The sequence below is a fragment of the Tachypleus tridentatus genome, chromosome 2 (genome assembly GCF_004210375.1).
Source record: "Tachypleus tridentatus isolate NWPU-2018 chromosome 2, ASM421037v1, whole genome shotgun sequence".
NCBI classification, from domain to species: domain Eukaryota; kingdom Metazoa; phylum Arthropoda; class Merostomata; order Xiphosura; family Limulidae; genus Tachypleus; species Tachypleus tridentatus.
Genome location: NC_134826.1, coordinates 102,901,276 through 102,924,830, shown reverse-complemented (window position 1 = coordinate 102,924,830; position 23,555 = coordinate 102,901,276). Strand labels below are relative to the sequence as shown.

General features: G+C 32.1%; 1 protein-coding gene across 5 annotated transcripts in view; it reads left to right on the top strand.

Annotated features, from left to right (window-relative positions):
* LOC143244726 (putative E3 ubiquitin-protein ligase HECTD4) overlaps positions 1 to 19,415 on the top strand; it is a 216,974-nt gene extending 197,559 nt beyond the window's left edge. For 4 of the 5 annotated variants that reach the window (XM_076489886.1, XM_076489885.1, XM_076489884.1 and 1 more), the window contains exons 61-66: positions 458 to 630; positions 1,638 to 1,790; positions 4,939 to 5,060; positions 7,034 to 7,229; positions 8,071 to 8,293; positions 18,143 to 19,415. In XM_076489886.1, the coding sequence (XP_076346001.1) occupies positions 458 to 630; positions 1,638 to 1,790; positions 4,939 to 5,060; positions 7,034 to 7,229; positions 8,071 to 8,293; positions 18,143 to 18,279 (1,004 nt within the window). In that variant the 3' untranslated portion in view covers positions 18,280 to 19,415. Of the gene's footprint in view, positions 1 to 457; positions 631 to 1,637; positions 1,791 to 4,938; positions 5,061 to 7,033; positions 7,230 to 8,070; positions 8,294 to 18,142 lie in introns of those variants that run through there. The other variant, XM_076489888.1, reaches the window with a different exon arrangement.
* The last annotated feature ends 4,140 nt before the right edge of the window (positions 19,416 to 23,555 follow it).

The window sequence follows — 23,555 nt, the reverse complement described above, 5'->3', positions numbered from 1 at the left end:
GTGTTGTTTTATTTTGTTGATTTCCTCATTAATTTTATTGGATGAGCATATTTTTGTGGCTGTGTTTATTTGGTTTCTTAATATGTTGAGTTTTTATTTTGAATCCTATGTTACTTGTGTTGTACTTTTTATAATTCTGTAAGAAGTGGTTCAGAAAGGTTTAGCATATAGTTTGGTCAGTTTAAGTGTATGTTCCACAGTCTGAAGCTTATTATAAGTTGGTGGACTTTTGGGTGTTGAGTGTAAATTGTGTGCATAATGTACTGGAAGAGACTGACATCAATTTTATATTAAACATGCAGTTTTGCAGCAAGGACCTCAGATTATTTTAGAATATTTATTTAATATAGCAGTTATGAAATAATAATATTGTTGAAAATAAACTGTTATTTTTCATTTTTTCTATTTGGTGTGCAAATACTTAATAATATGTAGCATCTTTTCTTTCTGATACAAGGTGGATCATTCAGGCATTTCTTGTCTCAAGTAGCGAGAGAATTACAAGGTCCCCTGCTGGCCTTGCTAATGCCCTGTCCTAGCTCAGCACTTAACCACAACAAGGGGAGATATATCCTGCGACCTGGGAATATGTCCTTCTCTGAAGAACAGCTTCTTACAGCTTTTGGCCAGGTAAGTCTCTTCTGATTACCATTGATTTTGAAGTATTTTATTCTTATGTACATAAGTAATACTAATCTCATGTTGTGTGAGAATTTTCTGCTGTGGAATATTTACTTTTATTAACTACACAACACAAGATGAGCTTTCTTTAATTTATTATAATGCAAATACAACATTTATCAAACTAAATAAAAGTCAGACATGTGTATACCATAAAAAGAAATGTGGTAGCATGCCCAGTTGCCACAGTATGTCTTAGATAATTGTGACACCCTAACACAAATGTTTTGTATCCCAGATTATCTTTAACCCAAGTTTATCTTACTTTATAATACTTTAACACAAACCAAAACATGTTTCAACTAATTTTATCCTAAATGTATCGTGTCTTATATTCCTTTAGCATAAAATAATCCTAGATCATCTTAGCACAAACTTTAGAATAGAAATTTCACAACTACTGTTCCTGATAGTTTAAGCATACACTTATATATGTCTTTCAAATACAAAGGGTTTTCAAAATTGTTAGTTTTGTAGTTAGTTTTTTTACTGCTCCAACAGTGATTACAGTTAATAACTGACATTCAAACATGTCACGTTACAGTACCTAAATGTAATTTTCTAAAACTTCTACACCATGATATTCAGGTTTTTTTAAATTTAAAATTTTGAGAACTTTTAGAATTTTATGCATGCAGTTTTCACTATGGATGTTGTGTAGTATAAAACTTTTATCTCTTATTGTTTATTTTTGAAAGTGTACATATGTTTTAATTTCATCTAGGATGTATATTGTGATACATTATTTTAATTAATTTTCATAAGGCACAACAGAAATAAAGATAGTAAAGGTTAGTTAATCCAGTTTTAAGCGATATTATCATATTTAAGAAAACGTGTGTATATTTTATTGTACTATTTGTGATATTAAGCACTGTGGAAGAAAGTTTCTCAGGCAGTTGCTCCAGTGTGTTATACTTTTATTAATAAAACATCTTTTTTCAATGATTACACAGCTTCTGGGAATTACCATGCGAGCAGATATTCCTTTACCACTGGACTTGATGCCATGTTTCTGGAAGTCCTTGCTGGGACTACCTCTGGATCCACTGATAGATTTACCACAAGCTGACTGTTTGACATACAAGTACTTGAAAGATCTAAATACTGTGAGTCTAATGTCACATACTTGAATATTGTCCTTTATAATGGGTAACTGATAAATGGTACATAAAGACATGAAAGTGATAATGAATTTAATGATATCACTAAAATTCAGAATGTTAGTCATATCATTAAACTGAAGAAGGAGTGTGTTTTTTAAACTATTTTCACACCAAACTGCTTTTGAGTTCATGAATTTGTTGGTAATGGGATACCTAAAATATTTTGCAGGAGTCATTTTGAGCTAAGACAGCTTCATTTTTTCTTACAGAATGGTTGGCCATTGGAATGTGTTGCCTTCAGATGTGGTAGATGTAGATAATTTTAACAGAAGTTAACAAAGAGATGGGTTAATAAATATTTGAATGATAGAGTTTGGCTTTCAATGTTTTATTTTTGTTCAATATTTTAGATGGACCAACAAATCTCTTGTTATCCTTAAATTGTGTACATGTATGTACAGATGAATAACATAGAAAAATATAGACAATATTATTGTTAATCTTACAAATCAGTGATAGGATTTTTTGTATGTTTCTCATGGAAAATATCCCTCGAGGTGGATTTCTGTATGTGGTTAGGGAACCTCCTAGAGAAAATTCTTTACTTTCAGTTTACCTCCTCTGGGATATAAACATTCACCCACATGTTTGCCCTGCTTGGCAATCCATGAAGGGGAGGAAAGGATCCTGGTAGTTGATGGGTCCAACTCCAACACATCACTTTGGCCTTGAATTCCTGTAGACAGGTGGCATTGGGGTAGCAACTCCCAGGGTCAATCGGCTGGTCCACTTGAGCTAGGGTTAACCAGGTACCAGTGGTTGACATTCTCAACGAGTGTTGTGGATAGTGGTGTTTGAGTATAGTGTTCACAAAACCTTAGCATTGCTGCAGTGTTCTTGTTTGGCATTGTAGTGGATCCACTTGGCACTGAAATGTAGCATTGTTATTATGGATACCCTCATTTATGAAAAAGTAAATAAAAATGAAAAAAATAGATTATTGGAAAATGACCACACATGGATGACTCTGTGTTGTTGACTGTAATCACAGTCATATTCTTCACCTCTATTTCCAATTATCTATTCCTTATTCGAGAAATCCTTAAAGCAGATGTCACCCTTTTATATTCAAAAAAGATTAGAGGGGCTTGCTGGCTCAACTAAGTCAGTAAAGAAGTTGCAATCTGGAGATGTTTTGATGGAAACATCTTCAGCACAACATACCAAACTCATACCAACCGAGGTTAACCCCCCCTTGCAACTTTGAATTCTTCCAAGAGAAGTTATAGTTGAGAGGTATTTAAAGAACGTTACTGAGTTGATGATCCTCACTGGTTTCTCTAATCAAGGCATTTCTTCGATGTGCCAAATCTTCACTTGTAAAGATACCTACTAATGTTCTGATATTAACATTTACATCACTACATCTTCCTGCCACAGTCAAAGCAAGTTATCTGAACTCTAAGATATGGCCATGCATTCCCAACCTTTTCAGTGTCAATGGTTTGGTCACTCAAAAATATCATGTCATGGTTCTTTAACATGTGCTTGTTGTGGCAGCAAAGACTATGAAGCTTATGAGTGCAAACTAGAACCACACTGTGTCAACTGAAGTGGCCCATACCCCTCTTACTCTATTTATTGTCTTAAATAATGCAATGCTTGAAGACTAGATAATATCTCCTGCCCAGAGGCTCAGAAATTATTTTCCTCAACTTAAACTTGGACATATGCTGCTGCACTCCATTACACTGCTTTGGGTGCAAACAGATCTCTCTGTGCCTTCAGCAAAGTAATTTGCAGGGACAAGTGCATGGTGGGGTGGCACTGCTGGTTGATCAGCATGTTCTCACCCTCTTATTGCCACTTGATACACCCTTGAAGGCTGTAGCCATCCTTGCTTTTTTGGGTTGTAACATCATTATTTGTTCTCTCTACATAGCTCCTGAAGAGACTTATGATCAGACATATCTTTCTATCCCTTCACTTTTCTCTTACTTTTCTTGGAGGGTTAACTGTAATCCACAGAGCAGTAATAATTTTCCTATAATTTTGAGAGAGACTTACTGTGGTCGATGCCACCCAATGGCCACAAGACACTCAGGTCACAAGAACCCACATTGGACTATGTTTTGTTTTAACATGATTCCTTTTCATATACTTTAATGATTTTGCTTTTTTACCTTTTTACAAGTTGTTTGATGCAGATAACCCAGTTGTTTTGCACCAATAAACACTAAACAACTAACCAACCAATTCATGGAAAATGGGTAATTTCACAAATTTTTTTGCTCCTTTCTTTATACTGACTGTTGTAGTAGTTAAAAATATAAAAGTAAAAATTACTCAATATGATGCAACATGTGAATCCCACCAGTAACAGAATTATTTTAAAGCACATACACTTTTGTGAGAAAGCCAGTTAAATTATAGTAGTTATACAACATTGTATGATTTGTGTCTTATTATTTTATTGTTTTTATGTGCATTAAAATGAATAAAAATATTTATTATTGTTATCATTATGAGAAAGTAAGGTTAATGGTCATTGGCAGCCAATAGCAAAAAACGAGGCTAGACATAAATAATATTTTGTTGGGTTTCTTTTGTAGATTTTTTTATCTGTTGTTATTAAAATAACTAAAATATGAAAATTAGAAGCAGTCTGAGTCAGACTGACTAAAGTAAATTCAGAGGCAAATCTTTAGTAAATATATTTCATTAAAAAATATATTTTTGTGTACAACATGTTTGCAATATTTTCTAAAAGCTTACCAAATTTCATGAAGATACATAAACTGAAAATATGTTAATGTATGTATAGTTTTACAGTTACATGGTATTACAAGGTCATGCGAAGTACTTGAGCCCATTTCCTTAGGGTTAATACCACTTTCAGTTGGTTACTGTGGTAAATTTTTGTCCTAGACAATTAAGTGCTTTATTGTTACTGTTTCTAGCATATATTTGGCATGTATGCTATTGAACGAGTAATAAACCGGAATGCTATCTGGTAAATACTTTCTGCTTATTCTTCTAAATATTTATATCTCTTCCAAAATTTATCTTAAGAAAAAGCTTAATAACTGATTGAGAATTGTATTAGTAGTAATATGTTATGTATTAAGCCATGCTTAATTTCATTTTGTAGGCTTCAAGCGAATCAGAATTAAATCATATACTGGAAGAGCATCATAAAACTTGTTTCGTGTACACTACACTTGGAGCTGGTGAAGTTGAGCTGTGTCCTTTTGGCAAGAATTTATTCTTGAGGTTTGTCAATTGCAAGAAAAAAAAAAGAAAATGAATGTCTTATATTTCCATTAAGTTTTCTACATGTATGTAGAGTAGAAAATATAATGAAAAGGGTTATCAGTTCAAATATTATTATTTTTTGTTTCACTTTCTGGTTTTCTATAAAGGAGAATAATAACTTTTTTTTTCATTTGTCATGTTGGTTTCTTGTTGAATTCAGAAATAAAAGCACAACTGTTTTTATTCATGTCAGTAATAAAACTAATAATTATAAACTTGTTTTATTTGTCACTGTCTTTACAGTTTCTAGAATAAAGACATTTTCTGTCATCCCTACATTTGGAAAAAACATGAAAAGCGAAGTATATTCTTTAAAGGTTATCATTTAAAATATTAGTAAATACAACACAGAAAAGTAGGTTTACTACTATTTTGTACAAAGCTTTCTATCTTATTACTAGAATTTTGTGTCACAAACAATTCTCAGAATATAATTGAGTTTGTTGTTTAAAATGTTTTAATATAGAGTTAGCCTGTTTTAATTCTCAACAATATTTGTTCTTTTTTGTTTTTTTATAAAGATAAATGTGAAAAGTTGCTATTATTGGTTTTAATACCGAGTAAACCTGTTTGTTGCTTAATAGTATTAGTTAATTTTGCAAAGATAAAACTGAAAGATGAACAAACAAAATGGCCATTATCAGTGCTGTTTTTTAGATTATTCTTCCAAGATTTTCACCACAGACTCTTCCCAATTTAATTTATTATCATTGACAGTTAATGTTTACTACCTTGCTATACAGTGCTGTGTTATTACACAAAACAAAAAACTGTGCAATTTTCTGTCCCCTACTGTTGGACAGCAGTAAGCCTATAATCAGGGGTTCAGTTCTTCTCAATGAACACAGCAGATAGCTCAAGATATCTCAGAGAGTAAGCCAGCACTGAATGAAGAAAGGCAGTGAAAAAAAAAGGACACCACTGTTGCTATGATATATAGTCTCAGATGTAATTGGTGCAACAACAGTGGTCATAATGCTGATGCAAAGAGCTGTTTTTTAAGTTATACTCACTTCCTACTTTGACCTGTGTCCTTACAACTTCATCCCATAAGACACTTCTGCAGCTAACACTGGCAATTAATTAAAGATTTGTAACAGTGTAGAAAAATATTACGATATGAGTGTTGAAAGTAGGTAAAAAATGCACCCCTACTGCCACTGCATGGCTGCTGCTACTTCATACTAAGTCACTCTGATGATCACATAGTGTGCAGCATGTTTTAAGTATGTACATAGTTAGTTCTTTAAGCTTATACAAAATGTTTAGTGAGGTAATAATGAATACTGTAATCATATACTTTAAATAAGTTGTGTGAAAGTAGGATTTTTGTGTCATTTGTCATAGCAGTTCCTCTACATTTTTTTAAGTTCATGACAAGGAACAAAGGATGGGTACCTCAGCTTGTCACCTTTAAAATAAAAATGAATGGTTGTTATTAAATGATAAAAACCCCATAACCTGAGTGCTTTCAAAAGGTGAACTGTTCTTCTTCAGGGGCAAAATGAAGAGTAAAGATCCACGTTTTAAAAATGCTCAGATTATAGGGTTTTTTTTTTTAATTTTGTATCAAAATTGAACCTACATTTCTTTTTCTGACATTGACTTCTTGTAATTAAAATTATTTTAATTTGGAGTAAATTTGTATGTGTGTTTTTAAAAGTATTTGTTTTTATTATAAAAATAAGAGTGAAAGCTAACTATTAAAATGGTTTTAATATAGAGTATGCCTAACTGTGCATTGTAAATGTTTGTTCTTTTTGTAAAGATAAGAGTTAAAATTGTTTTGATATGATGTTTATGGCTAAACAAAGTTAGTTCCTCTTGTGAAGATAAACATGAAAGCTTGTCATTAAAACAAATTTAATATGAAGTAAATCTGTTTAGGTCTTAATAGCATTAGAGTTTTTTTGTAACTTTCTTTGGTACAGCTGGGAAAATCATGAACAATATGTTGAATTAGTGAAAACTTTGCGAATGAGGGAACTTGAAGCCAGAGACAGAATGGAAGCTATTAGAGCAGGGTTAGCATCTATTATACCTCTGACACTCTTGCATCTAATGTCTCCTCAAGATATAGAAATGAGAATTTGTGGTGTGCCAGAGATTGACTTGGAGTTTCTGAAAGTATGTAATCTAAAATATTTTTTAAATTTGTGTTTATTAGCTGACAGCTTACATGTGGTAAATAGAGCACATATAACATACATGTAGTGTATAGAATATACATGACATTCCAGAGTCTGGCATTTTGCATGTGGTATTTATAAAAAGTACAAATATTTGTTTCTCAAGTACGGAATTTTTTATTCAAACTTTAATAATTTAAAATACTGTGAACACAATATAAGGTACACTAACATTAATAGGACTTTTTTTTAATATTTTTGTTAGGTGTAAGTATTGCTTAATTTTATTTCATCTTATAAACAATAACAGTGAGAGCTGATTACTGTATCATTATCATGGTTAATAGCCTCTGATTATCTAAGTCCGTTTAGTAACTAGCCTCAGATGATTGTATAATATAATAACTATAAAAACCATTGATATCCTACTGCCATTACCTTACTGTATGTAATTACTATATCTAGTCCTAAAAAGAGGAGTACTCATTCATGCATAGTTATGTTTAAGGTGCTAAATGCTGAAAGCTGGCTAAATAAGAAACCATGAATCTCTTATTTGAAATCTATGGTAGACATTAAGAAGAAAATTAAAAATCTGCAGTGAAACATGATTTTTATTTCAGCTAATTCACAAATTATGAATAAAATGGAAGAAGATAGCTAAAGTCAAAATAATATTTATCTTCAGTATTAGTCCTAAAGTCATGTATGTATTGTATCAGTTTTTCAATATACTGTTAAAATATGTATGTGAAGTACATTTAACTTAATCTGTTTTATTTTACATTTGCTTTTATTTTGTATTAACTGTTTTCTCTCTGCTTTTTTGTCTTTCAAAGTCCCACACAATATATCATGTGGGTTTGACGGAAACTGATGTCCATGTCGAATACTTTTGGAATGCTTTGGAGAGTCTGTCAATAGAGGAACTCCGCAAGTTTGTCAAATTTGCTTGCAACCAAGACCGTATTCCAAGCACCTGCCCATGTAAAGACGGTCAGGCTGATGCAGCCCATGTACCACCATACCCCATGAAAATAGCTCCTCCTGACAATAGACCAGGTCAGTTTAATCACATCTAATTGAGTTATTTTCTTTTAGTGGCTTGGTCTCTTTTACTGGAATCATTGTGTTGGTGTCACAACTCTGCAATTCTGCAGTAGTAAACAACATAATATATTATCAAGTTTAGACATTTATAAAATTCTTACCTGCATCAAGAGCTTTTGTTTTATACAAAAGAAACTAACAATGAAAAGAATTAACACCAAATGATAACAACTTGTACATTATAATAATTGTTGTTCATGAAGATGATAAAAATACCACTAATATGTCAGTTGTATCCCAGTCAGTATGATAAGCCTTGGTATTGGAGAAAAGGTCTCATCAGAATTAGATATTTTGCAGATTTAGTGTAGTTGACATACTGCATATTCTGCTTTGCTGTCATTTGTAAGTTCTTAGAATTTGTAATGATTTATATATAAAATAATATAACTGCATTTGTTTGTTATCTATCTTTCATTTGCAACTCATCTAATATTTACTCATGTTTAATAACTTGTATATATCTTAAAAACTATTTTTGTCCATTTATAATACTCAAATTACCAATTCCATTCTCTACTGGTGGGGTCTACAGTTTAGTAAATAAATAATTTAGAAACACATATTTAAAAAAAAAAAACTTCATTCTCATGAAGGTCTCTTTCCAAGATGTTTTATATCAATATTAAGTCATTTTTTTTATTAATATTAAATGAAGAAAATTGGCTTAACTCTTTTATCAATAACAAGAGGCATCTCAAATGGTACGCCTGTAGAGGAAAAATCCTCAAAATGTTTAGTGCCAGTATGCTCTTTTTCAGTGTTTAATATTTTTACTCAATAGTGTGTGAAAAATAGACCATTTTAAATATCACTATTAATAATGTATAAAAGAATGTATTTCTACCACCTTCTTATTCCACCTAAAAGGAAGGGCTTCACAGGTTTAATTTGTCCAGAATCAGATGGTAGAATAGATGACTGTATGAAATTGCCATTGCTATTTAATCAGCTTCCTGCTAACATTAAAACTAACATCTTCTAAAGGTATAGACATGTGGCACATAAATTTATTGTCCAGTGGCTCAGCACCATTTAGGAAAAATTCTGTATTATGTTTTGCTTCAAAGACGTCTCCTTCAAATGCACAGTAAATAAATACATAAAGTGCAGCCTCAATCCAGAATCATACAATCTGGTGCATGTTCTTTGAGAATTGCTGTCCAAAGGTGAAGGGAATATATGTGTATCACATATGAATAGCTCTTGAGTAGAAGATCTTTAGTGGAGAGAGATGATGGTATTGATCATGTCCCATTAATATAGGATAGAAATACTTCATTCATGATTTGAATTTTTTCATGTGGATTAATAGTGCATGAACTAGTGAATAAATTCAATATTCCAGAAAACTAGGTTCAGTTACATAAATGAAGTATCTGAATGGATTAGTAACCTATGGGTAGATAAATAGACTCAGTGCCCCAGTAAACCAGGTTGACCCTCAAGAAGTTATCATAAATGAAGTATATGAATGTGTGTCGTAATCTATGGACTGGTGAATAGACTCAACATTATAGAAGGTCTTGAGAAGTTAGGTCCTATAATGAATCTTAAATTTCATGACTCATTTTTACTTGAATGGTAACATAATTTGCTTTAAAAGAACAAAATCTAATCATTATTATATTTTATTTTGTTAAGCCAATTTTATTGAACAGATAACACTATGTAACAAATTTTTACTACTTCTTGTTCCTGGGCAGAAAGTGTTATTTCCAAATTGCTTATGCCTAAAGTAAATGGAAAAGGCCTATTTTACTCTTCAAACTTTGCTTTTGTGACCACTGTAATGAAATTTCCAAATTTATCCATTTTCCAGAACATTCCAGGTAGATTCAGTGCTGAGTAGCAGATAGAGAATTTTCTCAAACTTACAAGAACTTTCTAGAATGTTGCAGAACTTATGAGAATTTTTAAGAATCTTCTAAAATTTTCTAGAACTCTCCATAGTAATATATATACAGGGGCTCACCACTTCAGTTTAGTTCTAGCTGCCTAAGTGAACATGTATACCTATCCAAGGAGGCTTTACCAAGTTTCCCTGTTACCTTTGCCTTTAGGAAAGCAGGGACACTGCAGCACACAACAACAGGAAGCATTGGCCACAGTGGATTTAGTCCTCTGTGGGGAGGCACAATGTGAAGTGTGAGCCACTAGTGGACCACCAGAAGGTGTTGTTCCCACCATTGCACATAAAATTGGGTTTTATAAACAATTTGTCACAGCTCTTGTACCTTTTGAAACTTCTTTCCTAAGCTGTTTGCAGCAAAGGTCAAAGCTGGTGTCTTCATTGGACCACAAATAAAGAAGATCCTGGAGTGCACAGATTTCCCCAAGAAGCTCAGAAGGAAGGATAAAAAGCTTGGTGCAACTTTGTTGCAATGGTTCGAGGCTTCTTAGGCAATCACAAGGCCGAAAATTATGTAGAACTGGTTGAGGCTCTGGTGAAGAACTATGGCAAAATGGGCTACAGGATATCCCTGAATGTCCATATCTTTGACACTCATCTTGATAAATTCAAGGAGAACATGGGAGCATACTCAGAGAAGCAAGGCAAGTGCTTCCACCAAGATATACTGGACTTTGAACACCGCTACCAAGGAACGTATAATAAAAGCACGATGGGAGACTATATTTGGGTTCTGATATGTGAAAGTGATTTACGTTGCAATTGCAAATCTGGAAAAACTACTCATTTCTAAACATTTTTGTATAACTTTAGTATAAATACATGTAAATCTTGATTCATATATTGTTTTATTCAGACCTTATAAAAATGAAAATGTGCAAATTTGTCCGTTTTTACATAGAAAATAGGTAAATTTCATTATCCAGGTCACAAAAGCAAAGTTTGAAAGGAATAATGGCCATTTTCTGTACTTTTATAACATAAGTACTTAAGAAATAACACATACCATCTAGGAACAAAATTTTTTTACATAGTATAATAACAAAATAGAAATCACATAATCTGCATAGTTTTTATTTATTTCCACATTTGTCTTAGCTTGACCATTATTAACACATATGTCATGTCTATTGATTTCTAATGCTTCATCAGCTTTGACATTTAAACCATAACTTTTAATATCAGACTACAAGTACAAGTTATCAAATGAAATATTTGAAAAGAAGACACTATCACATGTCATTGAAATGAATATTTATACTTCTATTTATTAATATTTAATTGGTTGAATAATTATATATGAAACAGATACAATTAACTTTAGAGAATAATAATATTGTTAATGTCAGCCCCATATTTGCTAATGGAGATAAAATAACTAACAACTATTTGCTTGTGCCTTAAAAGTTAAAGTCATAGCATGTTATTAGTTTTTGATATATATATATATATATATATAAGAAAAGTATTTTCCTTCTCTTTTGTAGGGTTTTAAGAACTTAATTTATATAAATCCCAAAATTAGTAAAACATTAATTCTAACAGGTTCAGTTTGTTAGAAATTTTATTTTAAAATCCTTTAATTCAATGAAGGACATCATCTTTCACATGAACAGATTTCTTTAATGTAAGGACTGTTCCTCTTTCAGAACCCTCAGTAAGTATTTGAAATGCATTAAATGATCCCAAATATTATTTTATTTCAATGAATTTCATATGTTCTTTTTCTTATATACCTTTCAGAAACATTTACAATGGCAAGCATCTCATAATACTTCTGTCTTGGTACACATTAAAAAGTTTCCTCAGCCTGCCTTAAGATGCTTTCATTCTGCTACACCAATAAAGTCAAGTTTTCATATTTCTTATGGATTCAGGCTTTGTTTTTTTTACATTTGCTTTAATATTTGATACTATATTGCATTACAGTATAGTTGTTTTTTACCAGACTTCATCACTTAATACTGGTTGCTCAATGAGTAACTTGTGTTGGACTTGTTTTAGTTGAAAAATCTGGCAACCCATCTGCACATGAACAATATTTTCCTCATTCAGTATTAAGATAATTCTTTCTCGATACCCATGAGCATTATTTTCCTCAATCTTGTGCTTCCCATAATTTAAAAATACTAAAGCTTAAATTTTACATAAAATAATATCTCTTATTCCTAGAATTACAAATGGGGCCCATATGGACTCTAGTGATTTTTTAAATAAATTTTTAGATTGTGGAGTCACTTTCATTACTTAGTTGCATCAGTGATTCCCAGCTACTGGTCTATGGAAACATTCAATGAAGAAAATACAAAACAACTGTTCAGTTCATTCTAAATAAATAATCGTGCTATTCAAATTTAAGATTTTCAAACTTGTTTTGACAACCTGATGTAGAACTTTTAGTATTCTGTGTACTTGTTACTTTTTTGTAGACTGAGTTAGTTTGAGAACCATTTGGTTACAGGGTTGTTAATACCTTATGAGTTAAATAAGAACAAAGTTAGCAAAAATGCCATAAGTATTGCATTTAATTCTATTAATCACTCTTGGAGTCTTCTATGTGCTCTTCAAAGAAAATAAGTTATTTAATTCAGTTTTGTTGTTTGTTTTTCTTCAACTCTTTACATCAAGTATTGTGATGTGCAAAATTGTAAATTTACTTAATGTAATATGTGGCAGTGATTGGCCTTCCTACTGGTCTTATCACTTCAAAATTAGGGACAAGTTCAGATATCCATTAAATAATATTGAGGGAAATATTATTATCTAAGCTCTTCTCTGTCACTTCAATATTAGGGATAAGTAGTGCAGATATCCCTTGTAGTCATGAGCAAAATCCCGTAAAGCAAGAAACAAGTTATACTATGTTAATAAAAACATTATACTGTTTGAGATAAATCACCTTAAAAGAAACTTAAGTTTTATTTTTTATCTCCTTTTGGTGACATTTGAAACAAAGACTTTCTACCAGAAACAAGCCTGTTGGTGTATAGAAAACTAGTACATGATGTTCTGAAAGGAACCAAAACATGAGAACAGAATGTAGCATGTGATTGGAATAATATGGTAACCATGAACCGTGATAGTGAACCGTGATTCCTAATAGGAATTGCAAGGTATTACACAAAATCCTAATAGAACATTTGGGCAAAAATCACCTTAAACAGTAAATATTCAGCTCAAATAACACTTTACAACCATTAATATTGACTGTTAAGGCTGTATGTGTGTGTGTTAGTAAAATTAAATATAAATTTAAATGAAGTTAAATAAGTAAATAAAATCATTAGAAACAGCAAATCCCAGCCTCTAATTAATTGTATTATAACTATAATTTTTAAAGCCAAAAGAAAATGCATTAAAATTTTAAAAAATAAACAAAATATACTGCATTTTTAAAAAAGATCCTAGGGTACAAGCTGCAATGTGAGATCATAAAATGTATTCTAGGTTTTGGAGGTGACTAAAGAAGTAGTACCCACAATGAGGGGGGGATAACACCATCCATGAGTCTTAACCTTCAATTCACTAGTCTCATAAGAAATACACAGTTAGACTGGAAATTAGGAAAGTGACATGTAGGGGCTCAAGCCCACATCATCCAATATCTATAACACCCTTCACTGTCTGCAGAAAGTTGTGGGAAGGTGAATGCTCTTCCAAGTTAAAATAAAAATAAGAAAAAGATAAAGGTAAAAAGATGAAAATAAGAAATAAGGTACTACTGTGTGGGGGTAAGAAAGATGAAACATTGTTGTTATCATTCCTGTCCTAAGTATGGTAGAGGCATTGATTAACACAACATTGAACCATATCAGAATACTAAGGTTACTGTGACTGTCATGCTTTTATATGCAGCTCAAGGTGTACATCCCCATAAAGTAGTGCCAAGTTCTTGACCTTATTTTTAACTACAAATAATTATTAGTAATGTTTAGTAACTTTTCTCTGATTTTTTATTTGTTTTTGTCTTTATTTAGTACATTTTTGTATTTATTACAGAACAGTTTAATAATTTTATCTAAAATTTTTTTACTAAATCCATTAACTTAATTTTTGTATTGGTATTTCAATATTACTAATAAAATATTGTAATTTATTACATATTTTACATTATCTGAATAAGTGTGAAGTTATAATGTTTATTACAGAATATAGCACATTACTATTTAAGGAGGGTAAGTAAGCCTTAAATTGGACAGTCAAAATATTTTCTTTTATCAAAAACCTTTATATTGATATCCTTTTTATCAGTTGCTTTAATTTCTAAATCTAAATAATGTGTATCTGTATTAAAAGTTGAAGTATTTTTAATTTCTAATTCAATAAATGGTGTCAATAACATTATATTATTCAGAATTATTTATACTAATTAAATCATCTATAGATCTGTACATTAAAGTAAAAATATCTGGATTTGCGTAGTTTTTAATAAATACATTTTTGTAATAGTACAAATATAAATTCACTATACAAGTTTAATAGTTAGCTCCCTTTGGAATTTCTATCAATTGTTTAAAAACCTGTTATTGAAACAATTTATAAGTATTATAAATACAGAAACTTAATATATCTTTTTTGTTTTTGGAACCATATTTCCTTTTTTTCCAGTTCTATAAAAGGATAACAATATCGTTCTATTAATGAATTTAAAACAAAGATTAAATCTTTTAATGGTATTGTGGTCTATAATGTTGTAAAATCAAATGTTTGAATACTACTCACCTGTTCACAATTTCTTAGACATTCTAAAATAGGTTAGTTATTTTTTGTTACCCAAAATGTATGTCTTTTATTGTTAACACTTATATTTTATCAAGTAAAATATTGAGTAATTTATCAAATTATCCAATTATTCTTCTTTGGAAACCGTTTGCATATGCTTTTACCACCAGTGGAGATTGCATCCTGATCCCAGTTTGTTGATGATGTTTTTCCCATGGTGCCAGAAACAAAGTTTTAGGGACTTGTTTTTGATTGCAAGCTGGCTTTTATTCCACATGTCAAGCAGCTTTATGTCTGGTTTACTAGGGAACTCAACATCCTCCATGTCCTCTCTACCACCTCTTGGAGACCTGATAGATGTTCTGTGCTACAAATTTATCATGCCCTCATGAGATCAAAACTCAATTATGATTTATTCATGCCTTCAACACTTAGAATGCTGGACCCCATTCACCATCAGGGGCTCCAGCTTTGCACAGGGGCATTCTACACTTCACCAGTCCAGAGTTTGTACACTGATTCCCATGAACCACCTCTACAACTCCACCATTTGCAAACCTCCCTGCAGTATGCTGCTAAACTACAATCCTTGCCACAGCACCCCACCTTTTATTGTAATTCCATCCTCAGTGGACTGTCCTATTCAGTAGAAAATGGTCCATTATTTCGTCTTTTGGCCTTCATGTGTTGGCACACATGATTGACTTGGGAATGGTATTGGATGAAGTTTCCCAGTCTAGTGCTTGACCCATTCCTTCATGGTTTGTTACCATTCCCATGTGTGATCTTTCTCTGAGTCATCTGAAGAAGGCAGATACTCCAAATTGGAAGTACTGCTTTCTCTTTGCTGAACATCTCTCAAATCATCCCTCCATACCTATTTATATGGATGGTTTGAAGTCAGGTGTTTTTGTGTGCTCTGCCATGGTTTCTCATGGATTTATAGTTACATACAGACTTTCCTTTATAGTTTCTGTATTTATTGCCAACTTGTATGCCATCTCTCTTGGCCTGGATCATATATCAGTAGTGGCATATTCAGGTGGAAGCTAGAGGGGGCACAGCCCTAGGGCCCATTGATAAGTTTATTTTATGTAAAGTTACATGGGATGTATGGCCCACATAACCTTAAATCTGCCACTGTGTAGCAGCTAACTGGTACTTTGACTGTACTGTTTACACAGACTCTCTTAGCTGTTTACAGGCCCTAAAATCACTTCATGTTAACTTCTCACTCAGTTCTCCTTGACATTTTAAACCACCTAGCCTAATTTTATTTGTCATCTGTTTGTTTGTTTGTTTTCTGTATACCAGACCATGTTAACATTCAGGGGAACAAGCTTGCTGACACCACAACTAATTCTGTCTTCTCTGGTGCCATTATGGCTGGGTCTGTTCTGTATATGAACTTGTGATCCTGTGAACAAGTTTAAATATAATTCCTCAAGCTTTTCTAGATCAAACCCACTAATTACTCTTTGGCCATCTGGTATCTGCAAGGATCATAAGGAGGAAGTTATCTGGCAAGGCTTTGCATTGGTCACAGTTTTTTAACCCATTGTTTTCTTTTATCTGGTGTTGATACACCATTGTGTGGCCTTTGTGACACTTACATCATCATAGCTCATATTTTATTGTTGTATCATTGTTATTACTGTGAGTAGCAGCACCATATTAGACATGTTTATGCTCAGAATTTGCCATTGACTTTGGACAGTGTCACTGTCCATTTTGACTGTGCTTTCTAATTTTACTCATATTTTAGCACACACCATTTTTACTTTAATTTTAACTATATTATATTTGTTGCTATGTTTTATGATTTCCTTTACCCTTTTAACATTTTTCATGGTATTGTTTACTTCCCAAAAGAAATGAAACAATTCCTCTTTACATAAAGGTTGGTTTGTTATTTCACCAATTCTTTGGTGTAGATAGCCTTTTGTTGCTTTGTGCCATTAAATGCCAACCAAATAATAGCTATGTTTTAATGTATAAAATTAGCTACAACATCAAGTAATTGTTTGGTCATAAATGAGCATAAAAAAATAGCAAACAAGTTAAATAAAAGATTGGGAATTTAAAACTTGCAAATAAGGATTGTAAAAACAAGTAAGGAAACAATGCTGGAGATACTGTAGATGTTATTTACCCATCCTCCAAACCCCTGTTTTGGCTCCATACCTGGAGTTACATTTGATGTATTAAAAATAGATAATTTTAATTTAAGTATATAATGTCTACAATATCTCCAGCCTTGTTTTGTAACTTTTTAGGATCCCTATTTGGAGGTTTTGAAACTCCCAATTATTATTTAACTCGTTTGCTGGTTTTTTTTTATGCTTATATATGGGCAAAGGATTACTTGATGTAATTAACTTTATTGTTGTTTATTATCAATACAATGTATATTAGGTTACATTTTTGTTGTTAGGCAACATGACACAAAAGCCTTTCTTGGAACATAGTGTTACCAAAATGCAATGATTTTCTATATATTAGAAATCTTTAATGTAACTGATTTTAACAAATAATTATTTTATGAATACATCACAAATTAATTTCACAAGTCTTAATTTTGATTGGCTAACAAAGGAACTTTCCAGTTTTTGACTGCCTCAACTGTACTTCTATGCCTCTTTGTTGGTGAAGCTTGATTTTGCAGAATTTATTTGTTTCAGTTATCTATGAAATGTGAGATTAAGGTATGCTATGTAGTGGGGTGGTAGTACTTGCTCTGTCATTTTTGACAGATGTATGCTAGTTTTAAAATAATCTTAATTTACTCTTTGAATTTTTTTTCTTGTTAACTGTTTATATCCATATACTATATCTTTTAATCATTTTCTATTTCCTTAACCTTAAATGATAGCTCATCACTATTTTCTTCAGTTTTCTTATGCTGTCATTATCTTATTGCTTTACACTTTGTGTGTGTGTTTTGTTTCATTTTGGAAAGTTCTGCAGTAGTTTTTCATTAAGTAGCAGGTTTGTTTATGACTTGAAAAAGAAAAATTGCTCACAAAATTGCTGATAGGAAAATAAAGAATAAAACTGAAGAATTTTTAGTGGCTTATCTTGCACATTGTAATTTTTTAATTTTCTTATTTTTGCATATTTTTATTTCTTCATATGTTCATAAAACTGTTGATATCTTTGATACCTAGGATCCCCAGATTCCAGGTTTATTAGGGTAGAGACCTGTATGTTCATGATAAAACTACCACAGTATTCATCACAAGAAGTTATGACTGAGAAGCTTTTATATGCTATATATTGTCGTGAAGATCCCCTGAGTGGGTGATGAAGCTCTGCTGGAGTTTGGTTCTTAGGATCTAGTCTTGGATGATTTATTTTATGTTTCATTTGTCTGTGATCATAAAAATTGTTTATTAGGGGATAAGTGCCTGGGAAAATGGAAAGTAAATTAAATATTATGCTCTATCCTAATTTATTAGCAAAGACACAAAACTTGTTTAGTGATAATACTTCCACACTAAAAATATTGTATTTATCCATATCAAAAACATTTATTCTTGATATGTTTACTCAAGGTTTGTGCATGAATTAGATTTTGTAAAAATGATGCATGCTTCTAATTTTTCACATGCTAGAACTAAAAAAAATTTTTAAGCTTAAAAATGAAAAGGAAATCAATATATAATGCTTTTACTTACTAAAATTCAAGTTTAATGTATGAATTGGATTCAGTAAAAATTATACGTGCTTCTAATCTCTTCCATGTTGGAATTTAAAAGATTTTTTTAAGCTTGTAAAAGTCAGTAGAATTGATGTAAAATTCCTATATCTAACTGATATGAAGTGTCTCCTATTGCCCTTATATCAACATTCAGTTGAAGCAGTCCTGATCTTTGTGAGAAATTAGTTTTTAAATATTTTTCTTTTAAAAAATTGTTGTGGTAGTTTTGTGCAGATAATTTCCCAATCTGTGAAATATCTTCTGTGAATGAAGTCAGTTTGTGATTAAAAGGAATGTGTGTTTATTTCATCATACTAAAGTTAAAGGGCAATTCAGGAGAAACTAAAATGTGTTGTGATGTTTGAGTGTGAGTTACTTGTTACTCAGCTGACACAGAAGTTTTAAAACTAGGCACGTAGACCCAGTTCAACATTTTACTTTTAATAGTCTACTTAATTGTATTTTTATTCTAGTAGAACTGTCAAATTTAAATTGTATTTTTAGTTTGGAAATATGTTCAGTTTTTTAATTTATCAACACTTTTTAAGCTAACTTGTACATCTGTTGAAGTTATATTTGATGTTGTATTTTTTAGTTTAGTAAAATCTTTACAAGGTTATTGCCATTTAAGTGTTCAGCATGTGATATTCACATAGTATTTAACATGTAGATGCACCATAGACATGTTGATGTATAAAAACCCACTAGTATGAAAATAAAACATATCATTTTCACTGGTGCTTTAGTTTGTTGTGGTCTGTTTCTTTGTAAAGAAGTTAACATATTACATTGTTTAGTGAATAGTGATTTTTAAATTGAACTGAAACATTCATATATATCTAACAATAAGCCTCTGTTCAAGAAAAATATCTACAATATTTTTTATACTATATATGAAGATTGTTCTCATTTCATGCACAAAGTCTACTCATACAGTTTGTATCAATATTTGTGTTTCTCTTGATGGCCTCAATGTGTGATCAGTAGTTCTGGAGCTACAATGCCTATTTGATGATCCTTGCAATATTTAGTTTGCACCTCTAGATGTTGGCAAGGGGTTAAATATCTGTCTGGATGATAAACTTCTTCCTGTAAAGGTAGGTCTGGATTTTCTGTATGACAAATATGATGAACAGATACATTTGTTCAATCACAGAGGGTTTTTTTTTCTCATTACTCAACAGTTTTTGACTTAAATATCTTATGAAAAATAGTCCATCTATGTATTCTTACAGAAGTACTACTCTAATTCCAATGTCAGAAGCATTGGCATGAATGATGAACAGTTTGTTAAAGTCTGGCATTCTAAGGATTGGTGAACTTCTTAACACGTTTTTCATCTTCTGGAATGCCATCTGCTGTGGTTATTCCCATTTCACATTGTGGTGTTAGCTCTTCTTTGTCAGGTGAGTAGGTGATGCAGCAACTTCAGTGTAGTTTGGGATGAACTTTCTATAATATCTCAATAACTCCAGGAAGGATTTCTCTTGCTATGTGGTCATTAAAGTGAGTGCATCTTGTATGTAGGTTAGTGTCTATTGGCTGCCAGTCTTCTGTCCAAGAAAGTCCAGCACAGGATAATTGCTATAATGCATAGATAGTCTAACCTGCTGCCCTCACTCGCCCAAATAGCTCTCCAAGTTTTTTCAGGTGGCCTTCCCATTTGACTTTTACAGTCATCCTCATAATGCTGTTGATGATTTTGTTCAATATCTTCCTAATCGTGTGATTTAACATTGATGCCAAGTTTACTAACTCAAACGGCCTTTTCTTGAACTGGTGTCACAAAAGATATTTCTTTAGATTCTGCCTATATCAGGATCTATGTGGGTAGCAAAACCAAGACCTTCTTTTCTTCTTGTCAGACCTCAAAATGTCAATCCTTAACTTTTTCAGCATGTTGACAGGCCTCCTTCATTCAGTTTCTACAGTCTAAAACATACTGAAATATGTTCCTCTCTTCTGACTCTTCTCCATTCAGTATCTGTGTTGGACCTCGTACTGTTCTTTTGTACAGTAACTCAAAGGGTAAAGATTTTGTGCTTGCTTATGGGACTTCATTGGTAAGCAAATAATTCTCTGTAGGTACCTATCCTGGTTATGTAGCCTCTCCTGACAATTCTTCTTCAGCATGCTCCTTAAGACTCCATTTATTCTCTTATGAAATCCATCTTACCCAGTGGCACCATGGATACCTTCCCTCGAAGTATTCTCCTTTGACAGATGTCAGATAGCTTGTAGAATCTGGCCATATTTCCAATGACTTTGGCCAATGAAAGTTTCTAGTGATTGTGTTTGCCATCTTTTATGCTCATAGGTATTCTCCCACAACTGACTCAAAAACCAACTTTATCATTTTAATCTGGTATTCTGTAGATACTATGATATATTTAACCTCCCCAGTAGAATTACTTTGATATATATAGTATAGCACTTTCTTCCAGTCCTCTATACTTGACTTTTTCTGGGCGTTGTCCCAAAGTTTCTTAGTGAAGATTTTTCTGTGCTTTCTTCCATTCCAATAAACCTCCTTTCTGAATATCACCTTTCAAGACTTTTAGGAGCTGGATGTCCTGCTTGCTTTTATTTCCATGAGCTCTTGTGATGATTGCAGATACCTCAACAGTCTTCCTTCTTTTTGGTTCCTTCAAACTTCTACTGTCCAATGTATTATCAGTCACCAAGTTGTAAATGGATGCTTTCATACTCATGGCCTTATTTTACCACATAGTGTCTCACTGTCCCATCAATTAGTGTACGCAGATTTACCTTGCTCTTGATTCTACATTGGTTCTCATTATTGCACTCATTGCTTCATAGAACTTTATTTTTCTTGTCCCAACATAGTTTTCACCTATACTAATAAAAGCTTAATTTAATAAAATCATCAATGAAGGAGACTTTGATTTGCAAAAGTTAACACTTTTTGAACATATTTGTTTTTATCTTGTTACGAATTATAATTTATCTCAGACGAGTCTGCGATTTATTATATTACGTATTACAAGTTCAAATAGCATAAAATTTTGATTTTAATTTAGAAATTAATTGGATGTAAATATATATCCAATTTATGATATTTACCAACAAGATTGATACACACAGTTTTCTTTCGTTACACAAATATGATATACAAATAACAATACAATTTGTAATAACGATTATTACAAATAATAATATATATATACACACACACACACTAAAAACTTATAAACAATACTGAGTCTTTTATATAGTCTGGAACTGAATATTTGATCGACTGTTCACAACGAACGAATAATGCTGTGTTATATCGGTACAGTTCTCTAACGAATAACCTATCTATCACTTCTCCCACCTGAGCTTTTCCGCTGAAGTTGTGTGATGTCTTTGTAGAAATTCTAACGTCCGAAGTTTGTTTTCTTCAGTTGAATGGTTTGTAATGTTAAAAATATATAAATTTTCTTGGTCAAATATCTGTAGTCTTCCGATTAATAGGCGTTTATTACCGGTATAGCTTCCGAGGCTTATAGTATATTGCTGTAGCAAATCAACAGTATTAAACTGCCTCATAGTGCGTCGATTTATAAACTTTAGGCGAGGTTCTCGAAAGTTAAGTCTCCCAAACAACACTAGTATTACTGTAGACGTGTACATTCTTGATTCTTACGCTCAAAAATTTTCTACAGACTTAGAAAACAGGCGGAACTTTCACAATACGCATTTAACAAGAAATTTTAGATATTGTTACGTGCTATAATTTATTTCGGACGAGTCTCCGATTTATTACGTTGCGTACTACTACTTCAAGTAGCCTGAAGTTCCATTTTAGCTTTGTAGTTAATCAAATGTTAACATTATTAAATTTCTGTTGTTTGCCAAGATGATTGATACAAATAATTTTATTTTTTAACATAAATATGTTTTAATATACAAACATAAGAACAATACAATTTATAAAAATGGTTATTACTAATAGTTATCACAAATGATGGTTTATATACAAGAATTTTACAAACTTACAGATAACACTGAGTCTGAAATCTAGTCTAGAACTAAATATTTTATCGGCGATCCATGTCCACGACGAATAAATTAATTCTGAGTTGATATTGTCATACGTTGCTTAAGCTAACTAGCTGTCGTTTCTTGATTGGCCTCGCACCAGATACAAAATGACTCCTTCCAGCAAAGATATTTAATGTACTCGTAGAAATTATAAAGTCCAAAGTAATTCGCTGAAATTGAACACTGTAATGTTCGAAATCTATAATTAAGTCGGTCAAACAGGCTACATACGACAAATATAATATAATAATAAAGGTTACATACGACGTCTTTATAATATGACGGCCAATCATACCATTTGTTGGTTAAAGAGTATTCTAAAAGTTGACGAGGAAGTGATGACTACTTATCTTCCCTTTAGTTTTTCAATTCTAAATTTGGGTCAGCTATCGCAGAGAGCCCGCCTGCAGTTTGAGTGAAATTCAAACAAACGAAATTTTACTGTAATCAAGGGCCCGGCATGGCCATGCGCGTTAAGGCGTGCGACTCGTAATCTGAGGGTCGTGGGTTCGCATCCCCGTCGCGCCAAACATGCTTGCCCTCCCAGCCGTGGGGACGTTATAATGTTACGGTCAATCCCACTATTCGTTGGTAAAAGAGTTGGCGGTGGGTGGTGATGACTAGCTGCCTTCCCTCTAGTCTTACACTGCTAAATTAGAGACGGCTAGCACAGATAGCCCTCGAGTAGCTTTGTGCGAAATTCAAAAAACAAACAAACAAACAATTACTGTAATCAAGATATATTTTCAGTGATAAATGGATGGGCATAGAGTGTTAACTTTTAGAGGTGGTCCTTTTGGGTTTTAGTAAATTGAATAAATATATTTTAAACA